Source organism: Hirundo rustica, chromosome 1 (genome assembly GCF_015227805.2).
Source record: "Hirundo rustica isolate bHirRus1 chromosome 1, bHirRus1.pri.v3, whole genome shotgun sequence".
Taxonomy (NCBI): Eukaryota; Metazoa; Chordata; class Aves; order Passeriformes; family Hirundinidae; genus Hirundo; species Hirundo rustica.
Genome location: NC_053450.1, coordinates 96,763,940 through 96,785,089, shown reverse-complemented (window position 1 = coordinate 96,785,089; position 21,150 = coordinate 96,763,940). Strand labels below are relative to the sequence as shown.

At 41.1% G+C, this 21,150-nt stretch overlaps 1 protein-coding gene across 3 annotated transcripts in view; it reads left to right on the top strand.

Moving 5' to 3' along the window:
* Positions 1-508: 508 nt before the first annotated feature.
* The window catches only part of RECK (reversion inducing cysteine rich protein with kazal motifs), a 50,475-nt gene continuing 29,833 nt past the window's right edge, over positions 509-21,150 (top strand). For 2 of the 3 annotated variants that reach the window (XM_040073162.1, XM_040073154.1), the window contains exons 1-5: positions 509-604; positions 2,806-2,864; positions 7,205-7,279; positions 9,265-9,301; positions 19,479-19,564. In XM_040073162.1, coding sequence (XP_039929096.1) covers positions 523-604; positions 2,806-2,864; positions 7,205-7,279; positions 9,265-9,301; positions 19,479-19,564 — 339 coding nt within the window. In that variant the 5' untranslated portion in view covers positions 509-522. Of the gene's footprint in view, positions 605-2,805; positions 2,865-7,204; positions 7,280-9,264; positions 9,302-19,478; positions 19,565-21,150 lie in introns of those variants that run through there. The other variant, XM_040073179.2, reaches the window with a different exon arrangement.

Genomic DNA, 21,150 nt, shown 5'->3' with positions numbered 1-21,150 from the left:
CATAAGCCCACTTTAAGTACTGTAAAGCTGCAACCAATGCTCTAAAAGGGATGTCTAGAAGTATGTTAATAATTTAAATACTATCTATAAATAGAAATAAACTAATTCGACCGAGTCTGTGCCCCCTTCTCTCCTCAGTCCTCGTTTCAGACCGAGGCCCATCCTCCCGCAGGGCATGGCCCTACCGCTCCATGGGCCGGGGGGAAGGAAGGCTGCGAGGCCCTTCGGCCCTGGCAGCGCACGACTCCCAGTAGGCAGCCCGCTGCCGGGACGAGGAGAACGAAGAGGAGGAGCCGAGCCCAGCACCTCCCCCCCCGCCCCCCTCGGCTCCGGCTGGAATGTCCTCGGCGGCCGGGCGGGGGCGGGGCCTGGCGGGGCGCCGCAGCCAATGGGCGCAGCGGCCGGCGGCGCGGGGTCAGCGGGAGGGGGCGCTGGCGTCGGCAGATCCCGCCCGTCCGTCCGCCCGTCAGTGCGGCGGGCGGGGGTCGCGGGGCGGGGTTGGCGCGAGTTCGAGACCCGGCCATGGCGGCGGCGGCGGCCGCTCGGTGGCCTTGGGCCTTGCTGTGCCTGGCGGCGGCCCCGCTGTTGTGCCCCGCGGCGGCCGGTGAGTAGCGACCGCGGGGGAGGCGGTTCTGCGCGTCCCTCTCTACAACATGGCGCAGGGGCGGTGTCGCCCGAGGGGCTGCGGCGCCGCGGAACTCTCCTGTCCGACCGCAGTCGGGGCGGGATGCGGGAGCCGGGGAAGAGGGGTGACGACGCCCTGCACCTGCCCCGTGCCCGGGGAGTGGCAGCATCGCCGTCCCGGTGCTGGTCCGGGCTGATGCCTGCGCCAGCTCCCCGGGGAGGGAGAGCGCCCGCCGCAGTCCCTCCGGCCAGGACCGGAGCCGGGGAGAGGCGCTTCCATAGCCTACAGGGCAGTGTGACGGGCGGGATGCCGGAGAGACCTCCTCGACCACCTCAGCGGGTTCCGTGGCTCGGGGCTGGGATGTGTGCCTTCTGCTGTCACGCTGCCTGCGAATGAATTCCCAGGATTGTGGCTTGAAATGGTCCAGATCGGTAAAAGCTGATGCTTGGGTTGCCGTATGCACTGTCAGAGCAGGCTAGGTCTTCTAGGGCTCGTATTCCTTGCTTTCAGTAGAAGAGTGGTATCGAACAAGGTATTGAGTGTTTTAAAAAGTGACGGCAAGACGTTTAATAAAGGGAAGGATAGCGGTAAAATAGCTCTCCGCAGATGCCCTGGCAATGTATGCTCGCAGCCTAGAATATCAGTCATGTCCAGTTTTTCCAGAGGATGGATGATCCCTTCCTGGATGGGGCTCCCTTCAAACCAGGCTGGATGGGGCTCTAAGCAATCTGTTCTAGTGGAAGGTGTCCCTGTCCATGGCAGGGGCTTGGAGCCCCTTGGATGATCTTTAAGGTCTCTTCCAACCCAAACTATTCTAGGCATCTGTGTGTCTGTAACTTCCTGACAGGACCAAAAAAGAGTGGTGGAAAAAGAAAGCAGCACAAGACAGATATTGGAAAACACCTTCTAATACACAGATGACATTGTCATACGAATGGAAAATACAAAACGTGCAATACTTTAAAGCAGAAGACTGCAGTCACTAAGGCATTTATGGGCATTTCATTGTTCTATAGTTTTGGTTTCTAGTGAGGCTTAGTTTTAGGAGGGAGGCAGTAAACAGCTAGTGGAATGAAATATGACACTCTGTCCCAGCTTTCCACTAATGAGCCTACTAATATTGCAAGGAATTAATGCCCAAGTTCCTTCTTGATGGTTCAGTCAAAATCTGTTTAGTAAGGTGTTGTGAAAAACTTTTTTTTTGTTGTACTAGTGCAATACATAGTTCAGATGCAGATCAGCATAAATTTGTAATCATTAAATGATCCTGTGTGTAGAAGTAAAAGCTTTGAAGGATACCTCTGTCTGTTTTTTAAAACACTGATCCAAACACAGGAAACTGAGGATGAAAATGGATATTAAGGCACTGTTCAATTCTTTTTATATTTGCTAAGCTTAACCATGAATGAACAAAATATTTGAATGGTAGGGGGTACAAAGCACAGCAGAGTATTATGCTAAAAATGCTGATTTGAGCTTTAGTGTTTCATGACTTCCTAGTCTCCAGGTTTTTGTTTTTCACTGTTGTTGTTTTGTTGGGGTTTTTTTAACTCTTGATGTGTTCGTATCTGTGTTTGCTCTATGACTTCCTTCCAGTCAGGCAAATCCAGTCTTAACCATCCATCACTAGTGAAACAGTTTGTGGTTTTGTTCCAGAGTTCAATGAGCAGCTGCCTGAAAAGAGGCCCTTGCTCTGATTTCCTTCACCACCTGTTCCTAACTGATTCTTGCACTTTTCAGATTCTGTGAGATGATTCAATTTCCAAAGGCACATATTCTCTGCAGCGATCTTTGGCAGGATTTTGTTTACTTTTTCATATTTATTCTTTTTTTAGTTTCCATTGAGTTAATAAATTGCATTGTCTCGTGAAGGAATTTGCCATATGCCAAGCTAGTGCAAGTTAAGTAGCAGAAATGTGACTAGAGGCAGAAAGGTGGTGAGATCTCATTTTGGTGGCAGTGAGTGTTCCAGGGTGCCTGTGAGACTTCTTGTAAAGATCTTCATCATTTTCAGAGCAAAACTTTCTCTTGTTCTTTTTGGGAAGGAAAATTTCCCAGGGTTATCTGTGGGCCAGAAAATTGTCCTGATAGAACATCTAGTGTGCACTTGTGTTCAGAAGTGATGGTTAAGTGTTTCAGATCTTTTAAATACCCTTTTCCCTCTCCCTGCCTTTCCATAGGCTTGTCTTGTTGTTACCATGCAAAGGACAATTTAATGTGCCGTGATGTCTGTGAACAGGTAAGCTTGTTTTAATTTAACTCCATCAGAGTTGAAATTGTGTCTTTAGACAATGATATAGCAACATTAAGTTTGTGAGCTAGTCTGGAGGCTACGTATGAATTGTGAGATGTAATAGTATTGAAAGGAGAACTTAGAAGTTTTGGAACTGTAGTCCTCTTTCTTTTTGTAGTGGAAAATGGGTTCTGCTGAAGTTGAGGAGAAATAGAAATACCAACTTGAGGCTACAATTTGGTCAAGAAGCGATAAGCAATGAGAAATGAGAGGGGTGAAGGTATTTTACAGAATTTATGTATCTTATGTGTTTCTATGTTCTGGGGAGTTCAAACTGAAGAACAAGATGCTGATATTATTCTTTCTTCCTTCCAGTTCTTGTTTGTCCACTAAGCATCTCATTATGATAAATGGCTTTGTGAATGCAGCAAAAATCTGCTCACTTACTGTATTCAGAAGGCTGTTTGTTCTGAATTCAAGCTTGGGAAGTTTTTTCCCATAAGTTATGTTTAGATTTGTACCTGTTGGTAGTAATTTTTACATCTTTGTGTGTGTATGTTACATTTATTTACCTACATAAGAATTTTGCATCAGCAAAACTTACATAGATGTAGACAAAATTTTTTATATTTAAGTTGTGTTCTTAGATCATATTGGCCCTCTTTCTTTTGTTTTCATTGCTCACTTTGGGGCTGTTCGAGCAATAAACCTGGTTATGATTAAGATTATATTTATCTCTGATTGTACTAACAAAACTTTCACTTTAAATTGCACTTTTCTCTCCCTGGTATGTCTAATACAACCAAATCTTCTTTCAGCTTTCATATTATTAGGCCAAACAAGGAAAAGTTTTACAGTCTCTTTGCATAAAATAGTCTCTCAATTCCTATAATAATTCTTGCAGCCCTTCCAGCATAAGTTTATCTGTTTGAATACAGGTAAGCAAAATTGTACATGGTGTTAGAAAAAAAAAAGGGTGGCACTCAGTCCTAAAAATTATGTTTGATATAAGATATAAGAGAATGGATATAAGAGAAATATCCATTCCTGTATATATTTTTAAAAATGGTGAATTTAGCAGCTGCATTGATACGGCATTTGGAATCATCAGTCCATTTCTTTCTTGTGTTTCATTGGTTTGAAGTTTCCAGCTTATCATGTGAATTCCTGTTGGCTCTTCATGAAAGGCCTCCAGCTTTCTACTGTCAAATTCCATCCCAATTCTGCTGTACTGGTTCTAATTATTACATAGTTTTTTGTGGGTTTTGTAAAATACTCTGATCTGGCCTCATCTGGACGATCTCTCTCCGTTCCAATAATCAGCGTATCCAGAATCGTAGTGGTGAGAGGTCTAGAACAAGTTTGAAGTGGGACTGGTGCCCCTCAAAGTATTCTAGAAGGAGCTGGCTTAGCTACCTCCCATCCGACTGGTGGCATAATTTTCTGTGTGATCCTTCGATGCGGTCCAACAGACTGACTGAAGGAGCTGTCTGCTGTTATTTTACTGATTTTCATCTTCTGTAGCTCAACTATTTTATGCAGCTGACAGGAGGAAGAAGTTCCTTGGCCTGCCTTTGGATATGCACTTGCAGATTAGATTTGGGGCCTCAGAGCAGATGAGGAGGAACAAGGTTTGCTAAGGAGCTATCTTGGCCTAACCAGCAGATTGTAAACAATACCACCTGGAGAAACACTCCCTTCTGCACGGCATGGAGGCACTCATCTGCAGATGAGACTTTCTGGCTAGGGTTTTTTGGTTTTCAGGGACACAGATCTAGGATGTTGCAGGAATCGCAAGGTTTTTTGACCGTCAGACCGTTACACATTAACCCTGTCTGCTCATCCATATGGACATCAGCAATAGTATTGTTGAAGGCTTTGCACAGGAGCCCAGGGACTAGAGTGAAAGGCACAGGACACCCAGTCATGTTGTCCTGAATCCTCCCAGTTAAGGAAAAAAGGCTTGATTAAGGGCAGTAAATCAGCTACTGTGAAACCTTTGAAAAAGAGAACATGGATTACAGATTTGTTTGTCAACTAACTTGATTCAAACACCTAATTATTTTGCATTCTTAATTATTACTCCACTTTTGGCTTTAGTATCATCTCCTTTTCATGATTATTTGATTAAGCGTGTCAGATACTGTAGCAAGGAATAACCAGGCCTCTCTTTCTTTAATTGACTTTTTTTCCCTAAATTTATTTTTGAGAAGTTTCACACTGATAAGTTTCCTGGAAGCATTCATCTGTATGCCAGAGGACTCTATCCATATCCTCCTCCAAACATAAAGACTGTCCATGCTCCCAAGAAAACACCTTAATGTTCCAAGAATCTCATTCGGATAAACAGAGAAGTCATGAACAAGCTTTGGTGGAGGAAGGATATAGTATAGAGAGTGTAGAAGCAGAGAAATGTTTTACAAAAGGAATTTAGACCTTCGGCCAAGGCAAGTTGAGGTATTTCTTTATGAGACCAGACGACCGCCAATGGCAAAAGGAAAGAGTCTGCTCTCTCTCACCAGGTGGGATATAACAGCTTTATTCTAGAGTCCTTTCCTCGTGGACGCTGGTGCCAGGGGGAGGGAGGCCCTGCCCATGCTGGGGCTTTTTCCCCAGGGGGCAGGGCCCACAGGCAGGGACAAGTCACTACCCAATGAGGGATAAAGTGGGAGTGGAACAGAGTTGAGTTACATTCCAGTGTGGGGGATGGGCACTGCTGAGCAAGGACAGACCACGTGATACAGAGAAAAAACATTACAAATCCGATGAAACACAATATAAACCCAATTAATGCATTACAACAGCAAGTAAGGTTATATAGGGAAAGACAGAGCTCAGCTAGAATTGAGACTTGTAGAGGATGTCAAGGGCAGCAAGACTTTTTGTGGCAGTAGTTAAAGGCTGAAGAAGGAAAAATTCGAAGCTGTTGCTGAAGGCAGCGTGTGATTTAGTGTCAGTAAATCATTCCTGGCCAACCTCGTTTGATAATAAGACTGGATTTCTGGGTGAAGGGAAAGGCATGGATGTCATTTGGCATGTGTTGTCTGTATCAAGTTTTTAAACATTAATTCCCTCAATGTATTTGTATCTATTTTAGGATGATATGGGTTTGAGGAATGGACAATCAGATGAGTAAAAAAACGGTTGTAAAATCAGGCTCGGAGATAGAGGTTGGTGGGTCCTACTTTGCCTGGAGGCTAATAAGAAGTGGAATACCAAAGGGGTCTGCCCTGGGACCTGTCCTGTTTAAGATCTTTGTTAACGACCTAGACAAGGTGACTCTCATTGAGTCTTCAGGTTATATGAAACTGAAGGGAAGTGTTGATAATCTTAATGGCAGTGCTGTCCTCTAGGGAGACCTGGACAGATGGAAAGAATAAGCAGATGGACACCATGGTCTGGTCTCATAGTTGATCCTTCTTTGAGCACGAGGTTGAAATAAATGATTTTCTGAGATCCTTTCCAACCTGAATTATTTTATTATTCTATGACCTCAGAAGAGTCGAAATACTAATGCAGTTCTTTTTTTTTGCTCTCATTTCTGAAACGTGTGCTATTGTTCTCTTGATTTTCTTTCAATAAGTTTATCATGTTAGAATACAGAGTAGAACAAATTTAGAATAGAACTGTAATGTACTTTTCCTTCTGAAATTCATCTGTTTCAGTTATATCATTTCCAGTTTCATATCACACATTAATAAGTCTGTTTCCATTCCTCTTGTTGACCAGTTTCTTGTTTTAATTTATCAGTAAAACTTTATTAGACTGCTAAAGGAACAACATCTTCAACATCCTCAGTTGTATTCCATCCAGTCTAGTGAGCTCTTGGGTGTTGTTCGCCTGTGGGTACTATGCATTCCCTTGTTGGTTTTGACTGTCTCTTTAACTAGTCTCAGTTTTGTTCTACCTTGTTACACAGAAATTACTTGTTTCAGGGTTTTTTTTTTTAATTTTAATTGCTTAAGGTCATGTAACATGGAGCAGCAGGTTAATTAACTAAATAGAGTCACATAGTATTTTGATATGTGCAGCAGAAATTCTCTAGTTAACATTGCCCTTCCACATTCAGTAGAAACTTCCTGATTGAAATGTTTGAGGAGGAAGTTCTTATTCTCTTCTAAATAGAAAAAATTGCTTCTCTATAAAAAGTGGAACATATTTGAAAAACTACAAATACATAAAAAGAAATCTTAAATTTGAATTCTGCACACACTAACTGTTAGGCAAAGTTGTCAAGTAGATATTAGAGAAACTAAAAACAATGAAATCAATTGAAAAAAGTATTTGATGTTCCATTACATTCTCTATGTTTTAAGATGTGTTTTTTTAATATCTGTTTCTATCAGATTTTGTCTTCTAAGAGTGACTCCCGTTTGAAGCACTTACTTCAGCGAGCACCTGATTATTGTCCAGAATCAATGGTAAGAGTTGCTAGTAAAGCTCTTCATAAGAGATTTGAACCTCAAAGTAGGATTTTTTTTTTTTTAAAGCTATCATAAATTATGTTACTTGCAATAAAGTAGTATGTATAAGCTATAAAATGCAATGAAAATCTTATCTATGTTGTAAAAACCTGTGCTGGGTGATTGTCACTTGAATGTTAATGATAGTGACTTAAATTAGATCATATGTTCCAATGTGTTTGGCACAAAGCCATGAGGTCTTGGGCTAAGACAGGAAGGCCCTGATAGCTGCACCAAATTGTTTACGACCTTATCTGAGAAACTGAAGAAATGTTTTTATTGGATGAGTCAGATTATGGTTTCCTTAAAGTTGTGTAGTGTCAGTAAAGTACTTTCGTTTCACTAAAAAAAGAGTGTAATCTACTCCCTCTTCTAAGGACAATCTAGTCAGGTAATAGATAAGTATGCTCATTCAGATTGTAAATTTTAGAGTCTTATCTCTTGGCACCCTTTTGCAGTCAGAAAAGCCTGCTTTCTTCTGGTAATGTCTGTTACTTCTGAAGGGTATCAATACTGTTTGCAGCAAGCCTAAAACATATGCTCAGCTCAAGTGGGCAATGAGTAGGAGTAGTAAATCTGGAAATAACATTTAATAAGCAACAAGATTGTGTTCACTTAAAGATCCTTTCCTTCTGTGTCTCAAAGTTCCTTTAGCTTTTTATTTTTCTGAGTCAATAGCTGTAAGGTCTCAGAAAGTTATAGACAGCTCCTAGTATGAGTAAAATCTGTCATGAAAACCTATTGAAGTGATGAATAGCATTTGGTTTGGTACTGGCTTTCTTTTATCTTTCATTCTCTGATAAGATGAGTAGAATCTTATCTATATAGTAGAGAAGTGCTTCTGATAAGACAGGATTGGAGATTATCTGAAAAGGGGAAAATGACACGATTTTTATAACTCTTTATAAATGACAAGTCAGCTGTCCAGTGTGGATATTAAATTAATATCACTGAAATGGTAATATCTATATATATAAAACAGTTAGCCATTCAACTTAATACTGTATTTGCTGTTCTCAGATATCTCTTGTCTTGTTGGACCGGTGTTCTGCTACCGTTTCACAGATGAGCAGTTTAAATTTAATAATATTCTTGAGCACTGGTTATAGACATTGTGTTGTGTGTATTCCTTCAAGTAATATGATAGAAAGGGTATTGCCTGGTATTAATTAAAGAAGTAACTGTCAACACAAGATTGTGATTTTTTTCTTAGAATCATAGATGCATTTAGTTTGGAAAAGACCCTAAAGATCATTGAGTCCAACCATTAACCTCCTCATGAAATAAAGGAAGTCAACTGAATCAAAGGGATGGAACTCACAGAAGTAGCAGCTCTTTACCATCTTCTTTTGATCTTGCTTTGGTTCTTGTCTAAGTAGAAAACTTCCGCAGATACAGAGGAGGACGGTGTTAGATCATTAAATACAGATCCATTGCACCTTTTGAAAATCATCATTTCCCGTGATGATAGATGTATCAGTGTGACAGTATGGGTTGCTGTGTCAGTGTGATTGAAACTCTTTTTTGTTTTCTGAGTAGTTAAGTGTGTTTAGGGTATTATTAAGCTGGTGGGAAGGAATGCTAGGGCAAAAAGCTTCTCCACAGGTCATAGTCCTAGACAAATCTTGTATTTTGTCTAAGTTGTAGTTTAGTTCTGTGAACACTGATGGAGAGAGTTGACTAGCTTGCGTAATCCAGATGACTACATTATGTTCTGCGTCTGTAAAAATGCTGCAATTGATTCCATTGTCTGTGCATAGCAGCCCTCTTATTGAAGGAAATGGTACTCAAATTCTATCATAGCACTTCTTTAAAAGATGTTTAAACACAAGAATTCTTCTAATCAGATATTTTAAAAAATGCTGAAATTGCTGATTTGAGTCTGCTAGAAGCTCGCTTATTCTGTAGACTTGCTTTTGCTTAATTGCATTTTTACTTTTCAGGGAGAAGTGTGGGGTTGTATAAATTCTTCTTTGCCAGGTAAGAAATACCAGTTGACTATTGAATCATGTTGCTTTTTCACCCTCTGTGTGTTTTCATATTGTGTCTGCCACCTGCGTCTATAGATTTCATGATAATTTAACTTCCATTATGCATCTAATATAAACTATGTGGTGTTTAGTTTCCTCTAGTATATAATGTGCATTTTATTAATACTATTCTTTTTCTAGTTAAAAAATATTTAATATGTTTGTATAATTAAATGCATAATTAAATATGTTCTTCTGTGACAAATCCAGGAAACATCAGCATTTCTTTCTTTTCAAGATTTTTTTGGTTTTTTGGTTTTGTACACGTTAGCCTGATCTGCAAAATGGTTGATAATTATGAATTTACTCTACATGCAGCATGATTTGAACAAAAACTGAATAATGCAGGGAAATAGTAAGAATTAGGCAAACAATTTAAGTGCAGGGGCTCAGATCATGAACCAAACTTCTTGGTATAGGTGGATTTAGAAAGTGTGACATGTTGAAGCTGGCCAGTGCACCCACAAGAAATCATTTATTCATTTTCCTCTGCTATAGTTAAGCAGAGGGGGGGAAAGAAAACTTATGGGTTGAGATAAGGATTAGGAGAAAAACACTTAAAGGACAAAGCAGGCTCAAAACTTTGAAAGGTATAAAAAAAAATTATTAACAGAGTTAAAGGAGGATAATGAGAACTAAAATAAGCCTTTAGAACACTTTTCCCCCCTACCCCAGCCATTTTCCCGTCCCACTGACAGTGCAGGGAGACAAAACATGGGATTTTTAGTCAGTTTGTCATTTCTAAAATCTTTCTTCAGTTCACTTAGGGAGAGGAGTCTCTTTTGCTTTGACATGGGGTCTTTCCTGTGGCAAACAGTTCTCTGTGAACTTTTCCAGTGTGGTTTTAATTTTAGTGGCTAACAGTCTGCCCAGAACCTGCTTGCAGGGTGAGGTCCCTCCCATGGCTTACAGTCTTCCTTTGTAATGTGAAATCTCTCCCATGGCTTGCTTTTAGTTTATGGGGTGCAGTTTTTAAGGATGAGATGTTCTAGTATGAAAGCAAGAGTCCTCTTCCTCTATCTTTGGAAGCAAGGGTTCTCTCACTCTGTTCAAACCTCTCACCGAGTCACAACTTTTCAGGATCCACATGCTCCAGCACGAGTGCATTTTTCTCATGGGCTGTGGGTGGATACTGCATCCTCCCATGCACTTCTTGAATTACAGGGGAACAGTTTGTTGTATTATATTCCTCGTCCCAGCTTGCAGAAGAATCTCAGCTCTGATGCTCGGAACACCTCCTCCTTCCCCCGCTCTCCTTTGCACCAACCTTAGTGTTGCTATGTTGTTCTCTTCACGTGTCCTCACTTTTTAGTTTTTTCTGACTCTGGAGAGAACTGGTGTTTTTAAGTTTGTTTGTTCCCAAGTTTTATTAATTGAAAAGATTTTATAGAGTTCTGCAGCACTGAAAACTTTATTTTGTCCGGGCTTTGCATCAGGGAATTGCACGCTTGTGCCACACAGGTGCTTGTGGCACTGAAATTCCACCCCAGCAGCCGGATTTCGGCATCTGCACCAGGAAGGGGCCCAGCCTGGCCCTGCTGGGAAGGGGCTCAGCCGTACTGCTGGCCACCCGTCCAAGGGCAGAAAGAGACCTTCCCACAGTTTCTTCTTTCTTAAATATGTTTTCAGAGGTGTTACTAGCATCTCTGATTGGCTTAGCAGTGTCGCTTGTCTCTATTGGAGCCACTGGCTCCATTTTGCTCAGGCTAGCTCGAGTCTACAACAAGACAGGAAAACTGCAGTGGGTCCTAGAAACCAGGGAAGTGGCGAAGGTGCTTTTTCCCTTATCACAAGAGAGACAACATCTGTGGTGGAGGAAAGGAGTCAGACTTGGTGAGAGGGCGAGTCCAAGGCCTTTATTCCAGTCTTTTTCCTGTCCTGGTCGGACATCTGCCTCAGTTCAACAGCTCTTCCCAAGTCCTTGCCTGGCCTCATAGTCCGGGCTAAAGGAGAGGACAAACCAACACCCAATAGAGGGATAAGGTGGGAGTGGAACAGGGTTGGAGAGACATTCAAAGAAACCAATGGGAACATAAAGGGAGGAACCTCCTCGGCTCTTGCCCTATCCTTACCTGAACTCACCAGAAGCTGGGAGGAACAACCGAATGACAGACAGGGCCTGTGGGAGGGGACTGGGACGAGTGACAGGGAAGGGGGGCAGGGACAAACCTTGGAATAGAACACTTCATCAGGAGAACAGGGGAGTACAGAACAAACCATTACAATGAAAACAAGCAACATAAAATACAGTATGAAAACAAATAACACAAAGCAACAAGCAGTGTGCCAATTCTCAGAGCCACCCAGCAATTGGTTGTGCCAGGCACAGAGGAAGCTGCTAGCGGCTCCTCACAGAGAATCACTTCTGTGACTGACTCTTTCTCTCCTCACCAAAAGTCAATTAATGCGAAACAGCATAGAAAGTGAAAGCATAAATCACAGTATAGGGCCGTATTGGGGATTAGATTTGTTCCTTTTTGTCTTAAAGAATTTTTTGCCTATAAGTTACTAGGAAACAAAGTGCAGATACTTGGAGGGTACTTGACTAACACAGAAGACATGGCTGGGAGGGAAACTATCGTGTGAAGTTTGGGGGAGGAAAAAGGACAGGGCTAGGGGGAGCTGTGTTTCTTTTTTCCTGCTCTCGGCATCGGCATTGGAGAGGTACAGTTGGGCAGCTGTTTGCTACATGAGGAGTCTGCTGTTAACGGAGAGTCCAGTCTTGGGAATTCTACCATCATCCATCATCTGCTGGAGTGCCTAGGAATTCTGAGCCCCTTCACCTGCCCTGCTGGAGTTGGGCCAGCCCTGTCCAGCTGTCAAGGCTTCTTCAGTACTGCTCACTTTGCCGGGACACCCCCCTGCCTGCTGGGGACCCTTGCCGTTCCAGCTACTAGCCCAGGAGTTTTCCACCGTTCCAGCTTGGTGCTCTCGGGGTCCCAAGAGATCAGACTGCCCTGGACTTTGTGAGACAAAGCCCCTCGATGTTCCTGGTTCTGTTTATTTTTAATGCTGTAGTTGTTGTTTGTTTGCCTTGTTATACTTACTAGTGAAGAACTGTTATTCCTTTCCCCATAGCTCTGACTGAAAAGCCTCTTTAATTGTCTAAATTATAATAACTTGGAGGGAAGGGATTGGAATCCCCCATTCCTAGAGAGGCCCCACCCCTCCCCAGGAGATACCTATCTTTCAAACCAAGACAGGCTGTAATGTTAAAAGGAGAGATCAAAAACAGAGGAAATCAGACTTAACTAGTCCATTGTATCATGTGTAATTTCAAAAAGGCTTTGAAATTACAAAATTAAAATTAAAATGTTGGAAAATGGGAGTGAGGAAAGAAGAGGCTGTAACAGTTTTGCAGCACCTGCTCCCCTCCTTGTCCACCCACCAGGCCTTCAAGGCAAACTGTTGATTCCAGTACTTTTAAACAGACTTTGTCTTATTGGTTAGAAACCTGTGTGCAGTTACCCAGCTTCCATCCTATTGGAGTCACAGAGACACAGCAGGAAGGCTCCCAGAATAAGTGTGCTGTGAGGGACAGGTACAGGAAGGTGAGGAGCAGGAGTGTTAACTGGATTGCATGAAGCTCTGCCTGGAATGGATGCTGAGCCAGCTGAGTACAGCCTGTGGGCACTGGAGTGCATTGTACTTAGAGCCCAGCATGGGTGTCTGTTGCATGCTGCCTCATCAGGCTGAAGTAGTAAATGAGGCCTTCTTTCTACAGCTGGATGAAGTCTTGTGTTCACAGGCCTGGTGTTTATGGGCAACTTTAATCACCCTTGTATCTTTTGAAGAGAAAACACATGAGGGCACAGGCAATCTACTTGAAAGAATCCCATGGGCCGTGGACCTGGAGAAAAGGAGGGTCCAAGAGAGCTGCTTGACTTTCAAGGATCACCTTATCCAACCTCCACTTAATGCATGGTAGGGTTAGAAAAGCCGGGGCATGTCAGGAATTGATCCTGGTGAATTATGTGATGGGCAGCCAGAAAGCTTCTTGAGTGACATCAGCAGAAAAGGAAGACCAAGAGCCTGCTGCTGAATGAGGCAGGAAACCTGGTTGCAGATAACACTAAATAGCCTGTGGTCTTTTTGCCTCAGTCTTTACTAGTAAGATGAACCTGCAGGAATGCCAGGTCCCTGAGATCAGTTGTAAAGTGCAGAACAAGGAAGACTTGCACTTGATGGAGGAGGATAGGGTTAGGTATTGAGAGGGGATGCTGAAGAATAAGGGAAGAAAGCAAGTTCACTCTTGCCTGTAGAAAGGGCCAGGGAGGACCTGAGGAATGCTAGGCTTGGACAGTTTCACATCAAACCCTGGGAAGGTAATGGAGCAGATCTTCTGCAAACAATTTTCAGACACATCGAGAACAAGAAGATGATAAGGTGATCATTTATAGTTAGCATGGATATATGAAGGGGAAACTGTGCTTAAGCAGCGTGATAACCCTTAATGATGAGATGACTGCTTTTTTAGAAGAGGGGAAGGCAATGCATGTCAAATATCTCAGCTTCAGTAAGGATTTTGTCACTGCTTTTTATGACTTGCTTATAGACAAATGGATGAAGTGAGCAGTGGAGGTGAAGTGAAAACTGGCCAAATTGCTGTGCCCGAAGGTTTGATCAGCATAACAGAGTGCAGCTGTAGGCCAGTATCCCAAGGGATGACGCTGGGTCTAGTCCTGTTTAGCATCTTGGTTAATGATGGGACAGAGTACACCTTCAGTGTATTTGCCAGTGATACAAAAGTAAAAGGAGAGGTTGCTAGACCAGATGGTTTTGATGCCATTCAAAGGGATGTTGATTAGCCAAAGGAATAGGCAGACAGGAACCTCATGAAATTCCAGAAAAGGAAATGCAAAGTCCTGTACTTGGCAAAGGGCCCATACTCCACAGCACACAGGAGGTTGGCCAGCTGGAAAGTAGCTGGGTAGAAACATACCTGGGAATCCTGGTGACCAGCAAGTGATGCATGATCCAGCAATGTGCCCTTGTAACAAAGAAGTCGAGTAGCATCTAGACTGCATCAGTGAAAATGTTGCAGATCAAGGGAGCTGATCTTCCCCTCTACTCAACATTGGTGAGACCACATCAAGGGATACGTATCCAGTTTTGAGCATTTTGGACAAGAAAGCTGTGAATACTCTGGAGCAAGTTCAACAAAGAGCGGCTGTAAGGTGATTAAGGAGCTGGAACATATATGAGGGCAGGCTGAGGGTTTGTGTTAGGCAACTTGATGGTTTGTTATGGGTCAGGAATCTGTATTGTGCAGATGAATTTGATTAATTATCATAACTATGGGCTTCAGTCAATTAATTGTGCACTGAAGATGTATTTTCATCTAGAAATGCACACAACTACCTCGATGACAAAATTAATTTACGAGTTACTGTATTAAGATTGAGGTTCAATGTTTCTCAAGAGTGTGACATCAATTTATTCACAAGCTTGTCTGCTAGCTGGATATAACCTGGAGAGAGGGCCACTTGCCAAGAAAATATTAACAGCTGAAAATTATCAGTCTTCTTAATTTGGTGTGTATTTGTAGCTTGCTTCATTCTTTTATCACCGTTTAGTTTAGTTCCAGTATGTCTGAAACCATAGGCCCTGTCTGAAACCGTAGGCCCTGTATTGCACTAAGTACATATGCCTGATTACTCAGTGGTGACTTCTCAGTGGATACACTGCCTCTGAAGCTGTACAGCTGTATTTACCATGTGTTTCTCCTGGATAACAGCTAGTTATTGCAGCAGAGATTTCTGGAAATCTTTTTTTTTCTTATTGCACATTATTTTTCTTTGATGTTTTTTAGACTGCTTATGCCTTACGTTTTCAATCCTACTAATAAATGTTCTGCCAAACATTACTGTTCTGATTGAAAGGAATCCCCACATATGAATTTATGCAGAAATTACTGATGTGCTATTTTATGCCTAAAACAGAGCATAGTGAGTGGCTGATTTGGCAATTAACTGTACATATGTAGTGAAACCTAAATGCCAGATTCTTGACCACTGATTGTAGGCAACTGATGTGTGCACGACAGTGATCTCTTTGACATTGTCAAAGATGCTCAAGCTCTGAAAAACTAATTCTGCCCCCCAGTTGTGGAAGTGAAAGGTGAGCTGTACTTGCAGTTGTTCGTGACCTTCACAGTTGCTTTGAACTAGTGTGAATTGGAAAGCTGAGGCAGTACTCCGAATAGATGTCAAGAGGATTTTGAGAGTCTCCAGAAATACCTATGGATCACTGGCTTGCAGTGCCTGCAGTGGTTCTGAACCATTCAGATGGTCAAACTGACAGAATACAGGCTACAACCAGAAGCTGTAGTGCACCTTTGGCCCTCTACTTCATCCACCTGCTGAGCAATTACTTGTTACCGCCTGCTGCTACCTTATTTGTTTCAAGCATTAAGCTTTTAATTTGTATTTTAATAATTGTTATGTGTCTTTTGATTTCCACAGGGTATGTGTTCATTTTGGTTTGTGACGATTTTGCTCCTCCTTTGCCATTAGTGCATTTTCTTCATTTATCCACTGGAATGAATGTCATGAAAGATAGATGTGGCAAGACTTTCTATGCCACATGTATTTGTAAAGCAGACCAAGTGTGTTTTAAAGGCAACTTTCTTCGTGATAGATATCAGTTGGCCATTGTTTTCATTGACTGCAATTATTTTTTATTACTTTTTTCCAAGTGTTTTTGTAGCGTTAAATTTAAGATCTTACACTTGGCTCTTTCACTTCCCTTTTTTAAAGCTGGACATCCCATGTGTTTCTTCTAAATAGGCATTTCCACTAGGCTTAAGAGCATTTTTTAAAATTAAGTTGTTGATTCTTCTGCTTTCTGTTTTTTTTATTTCTACATAAAGAATATAGTTTATATATGTAATAAAGTACTGCTTTATTTTTTAAATATTCATAGCAAAAACGAGTGGTTCATTTGAGTTAAATAATTCTACTGCCTGTCCTAAGGAAAAGAACGTAACAAGTGTGTCAGAGCTGCGGGGCAGCCGCTTCCCTTTATTTCTGTCTTTAAAGTTACATGAGAAATAGATACATATATGCATTCTTTTATTTTATTTCTGGTGTTTGGAAAACATTAGATGTCACCACGACATGCAAAGCAGCCACACGCAGACAAGAGGTTTCACAGAGCAGAGGTTCCTCTGTCCAGCTCAAGCTGAGACAGGGCGGAGAGAGAGCCTCTTTGTTTTATTTCTTACTTTTTATACATTTGTGGGTCTAGCAGAAGATTGGCTTCTGGGGTTTTTCACCTTTCCGCCAAGTGGCTATGTTTTGTTTATGTTACATATGTGGGAAAAAGGTAGAACTGCTTTTAATATTGTACAGTAACTAAAAAAGATCTGACTCCATTTTATGAAAAATAAAAGGCTATAAAAAACTCAGAAAAACTAGGGTAACAATTAGAAAATCTGTATTTATTATTAAATTAAGAAGATGAAACAACTTATGGCAGCAATTTGCTTCTTACTTTATTTCAATGTAATATTATAGTAAGAAATGAGGATAATGCAAACAGTGAAATAAATGGATTAAGAGAGACAGAGAGATGGGAAACTTCTATTGGAGACAGTTCTGGCTATGAAACCATATTGCTGGGGAGATAAATGACAGAGGAAGCATTATGGATTAACCCCAGTAGACTGCTAATTACCACACAGTGTTTGCTCATTCTCCCATCAGTGGTGAGAAAACCCACAGGTTGGGATAAAGACAGTTTATAAATTAAAAATGGAAGGAAAAACAAGAAAGAAAAGAGGAGAAAACCCAAACCCAAGAAAAACAAGTGATGCAAAAGGAAATAATTGCTCACCACCAACCAACTGATGCACAGCTGGTCCCCAAGCAGGGACAGCCCCTACCATCCTCAACCCCCAGCTTTTATGGCTGAGCATGGTGCCATGTGGTATGGAATGTCACTGGGGTCAGCTGTCCTGGCAGTGTCCCCTCCCAACCCCTTGGGCATTGGTGGGTGTCATGGGTTAGTACAGTTTGGTTTTTTAGTTATAGAAGAATGTAGAATAATTCTCCAGGTCAGGACCTGGGAATTGCTTTAGAAAAGACAGGGACCTATCAGAGGGTTAGTTGGAATATTGGCATCTGTTTTGACCACTGAAAATTGTTGGCTATGACTTTGGGAAGTACCATATAAAACCCCTTAATTTCCTGTAGGTGGGGTCTTTTTCTTATTTCCTTTGGCCAAAGAGAGACAGATAACATCGAGCTGGGCCTGCTGCTCCCCCCTTTTGGGGGGGAGCTGGCTTGAGGCCTGGCCGGATTCTATCGGCTCCCAGGTGGGGGGGCAGGGAGAGGCTGCTGCTTTGCAACAACTACTTTCTCTAACCTTCCCTGGAGCAGGGAGAGATCTCTGCCGGGCCCCTGATAAGAGCTATAGGCACCATTTAAGCCGAGGCCACCCCGATTTACACCGAGGGGTAGGCTGAGAAGACATTTATGATCCTATCTAATGTTTTTGTGATTCCAGACTGCCTGGGTGCTCTAATCTCTGATGTTTTTGTGTGAGTTCTTCCTCCCTCACCAGCGCGGCCTTGGACATCTAATACAGTGAGCCACAGAGAGAGAAACAAAGACTCTGAGCAGATTTAACCCTTTCCTAGCAACATGAAGCTTCCAGAGCTTAGCCCTTCTCTGAGAGAGTAAGAAAGAACAGAGTGAACATAAAGAAGAAAAAACAGCATGAAGTCAGTGGAGCAAGAGTGAAAAGACTATTAGGACAGGAGGTTAAAGAGTTAGTTGTTCCATTCTTACTTGAGCCATGGAAATGAACTCTAGATCATTCCTTTAAATCATGAGAAAGATAGGCATTTGGGGAGATGTTTGTTTTGTGTGTAGATTTGAGCAAAGGTGTTTATGATAGACTAAGTAATATTAATCCTATAAGATGCTTGAACAGAGATAAAGATGAGAAGCCCCCTGCGCCAGTGAAGAAGTGAGAAGGTATCTCTGTACCTTGAAGTGAAGAATCCTTTGCTTTAGAGTTATTAATCTTTAAAAGGTGACACCCCAGTATGCAAAAGTCTGACTCATGACGCATAAGCAGCTTAGGAAACTGCTCCTGGGAGGGTCACAAAGGCAAGTTTCTCTGTTGTTGTTTTTGTGACAGTTTAAAACCCACAAGAGAACTGTTCTAAGTTGTCAGTGGGATCCATGACTCTAAGAGATACTCTTCCCCTAAAGAATTGATGAAAGACTATTGTCAGATAGTGAAACTGACTGAAAATTACAAGTTTTGTCTCTTTATGTTGTTTTGTAAGAAAATGAATAGTTTGTAAGGGGAGGGAAGAGTGTTTTTGAAGTTTCATTCTGTTTTAGTTTTTTTCCAACTTTCTTTTTCCTATTCTTTTAGTGTATGTTAATGAATATTTGTTAATTTTAAAGTTGAGCCTGCTTTTTTTTTCTCCTAGTCTCTCTCCCACAGAAAAAGTAAGTACTAAGACCAGAATTTAGTGAACATGGAACCACAACAGTGGGCTACTTGTGAGTCCCTATGGAAATAAGCCTTGTATGGTGCCTGTGTTTGCAATAGCATCCATGTGGTATCAACACTGTTTTAATCAGAAGTCTAAAACATAGCCCCATACCAGCTCAGCTGAAGAAACTTAACTGCATCCAGACCAAAAACACTACAGGAAGTTTGGAGAAAAAACACATAACGTTTTCTGCCTTGGCAAAGTTGGTAGAGAAATGTGCTGTTGAAACAAACAATATGGTATATGTGTAAGAGATGATGTTCTCAGTTTTAATGAGATTTTTTTTTTCCTGATGTTTTCTGTTTCTTATATTTCAGATTAGATAATTATCAAAATCAAATATTTCCATTGAACATACAAAGCAATTTGCATAAAGCATCTTTAACCTCAGTGTATGGAAGGTACTTCATTGATTGCTAGTTTTGGCATTTATAAAAACAGACTTGTGCTTTTTGCTTCAAGTTTATTGGTTTGGAATTCCAGTAAAAATGTGATCTGTACATAGGCTTCTTGAATGAGAATAGGATTATCAATTTTGAAAAGTAGAGGGAAGGGAAAATGGTGGCATAGTTTCTCTCTCTATTCTAATAAGTCTGTCATCTTGTGTCCCAAGGAGTTTTGAAGAAGTCTGATGGGTGGGTTGGTTTAGGCTGCTGTGAGCTGGCTATTGCTGTGGAGTGTCGGCAAGCGTGTAAGCAGGTAAGGCTTTCACCCTGCTGACTGAATCCAGACTGGTTCTGCAGCTCTCTTTGGTTATGCTAAACTTAATGTTGACTTTTTTTTTTGTCACAGTCTCTACATAAAACTGGTTACTTTAAAATAATGTTGAGTGAAAGGCAACATGTGGTTGATCCTAAGCTCTTTTTTTTTTTGTAGTGTCATGTTTAGTGATACAACATTGTGGCTACAGATTTTTGTTCCTCTTCAAAGAGGTTTTTGTTCATCACATGGAAGAAAGAGGGGGGTGTTTTTGGTATTAATAGAGCCAGTGTTTTTGTCAAGTAACTGTTTTAAGCATAATTCATAAATTTAGCAATGACCTTTTTATTAAAAATCTGTGAAGCATTTAGTGATTTTTTCCCCCTAAATATGTGTTTGTGGCTTTAAAATCATCTTCAAAATCTAGTAGCATATTTTTGTTTATCATCATCATCATTCTTTTAATTCATTTGTGGAGCACAGCTGTACTTAATATTCATATTTGTGAATGTTACTTGTGTAGTCTTAATCTTGACCAAGCAGCCTACTGCAAACTGCTGTCATAAAAAATTTTAACAATTCTACTTTCACCCAAAAGCAAAGAGTTTAACTATGTGGCAAGAGATGAGCAATGAGTACAGAGTAGTGTGGGAGAGAGATGAGAAGTAAGTAAACAAACTTTTGATCTTTAGAAAAGAAGATGTGTGTTTATTCTCAAATGCATTTTTTAGCCGTGTTTTCAAATATGTCCTAATGCTTGTGTCTTCCAGACCTGATGAAGACATTTCTGTTTATTGTAGTCTTATTAAATTCTATCAATTTAATCTTGTGATTGTTACATCATTTCTCATTATTCTCTAAATCAGATGTTTGATAGCAGACTGTTGTTTCAGAATCTAAGCTATATTTTGTACTTTAGGAGACTCTGGTTAAAACATTTCCTGTTTTTGTAAATTTATACTAAAATCTAAATACCTGCCAAATATTAGGGGTAATGGGAAATATTTGGATTTTAATTTTGATCCTTGGAACTTGAGGCGATTTTGGAGTCATTTTGAAGATGGTAATATAATAGGTCTGAGGTCAGACTTTACCCAAGTGTTTTAAATTACTGGAGGGGGAAGTAATATCTTAGTAGTTATTGTAGTTTTGGGTATCTGTCATATGAAAAAGGAGCACGAGATTTTGTGTAGAACAAAGGGATCTTCAGTTTGAGGGGAGAATTTCTGCAATTCAGTTTGACAATAGGAACCATAGAACTGAACATACAAGAGGGAGGAGAATGGAAAGTGACGCACAAGTGATTAATTAGCAGATAAAATGGGGAGATCTTTATGCTTAAGCTCTTCCATTTCTCAGATGCTTCCTGTATTCCACAATCTGGCAAAACTTTCACAAAACCAAAGTTGCTTTGTGTGCTTTCGCTATCAACTAACTTGGTGCAGAAGTATGAGGGTTTGGGTTTTCATTAAATGTCGTTAACAATCATGGCGTCTGCTTTTTTTCCTTAAAGCTTTACATGGATTCTTTAGGTTCTTAAAGGAGTGTTTTAATAGATCAGGAATCCATTGTTATTGCAGTTAATT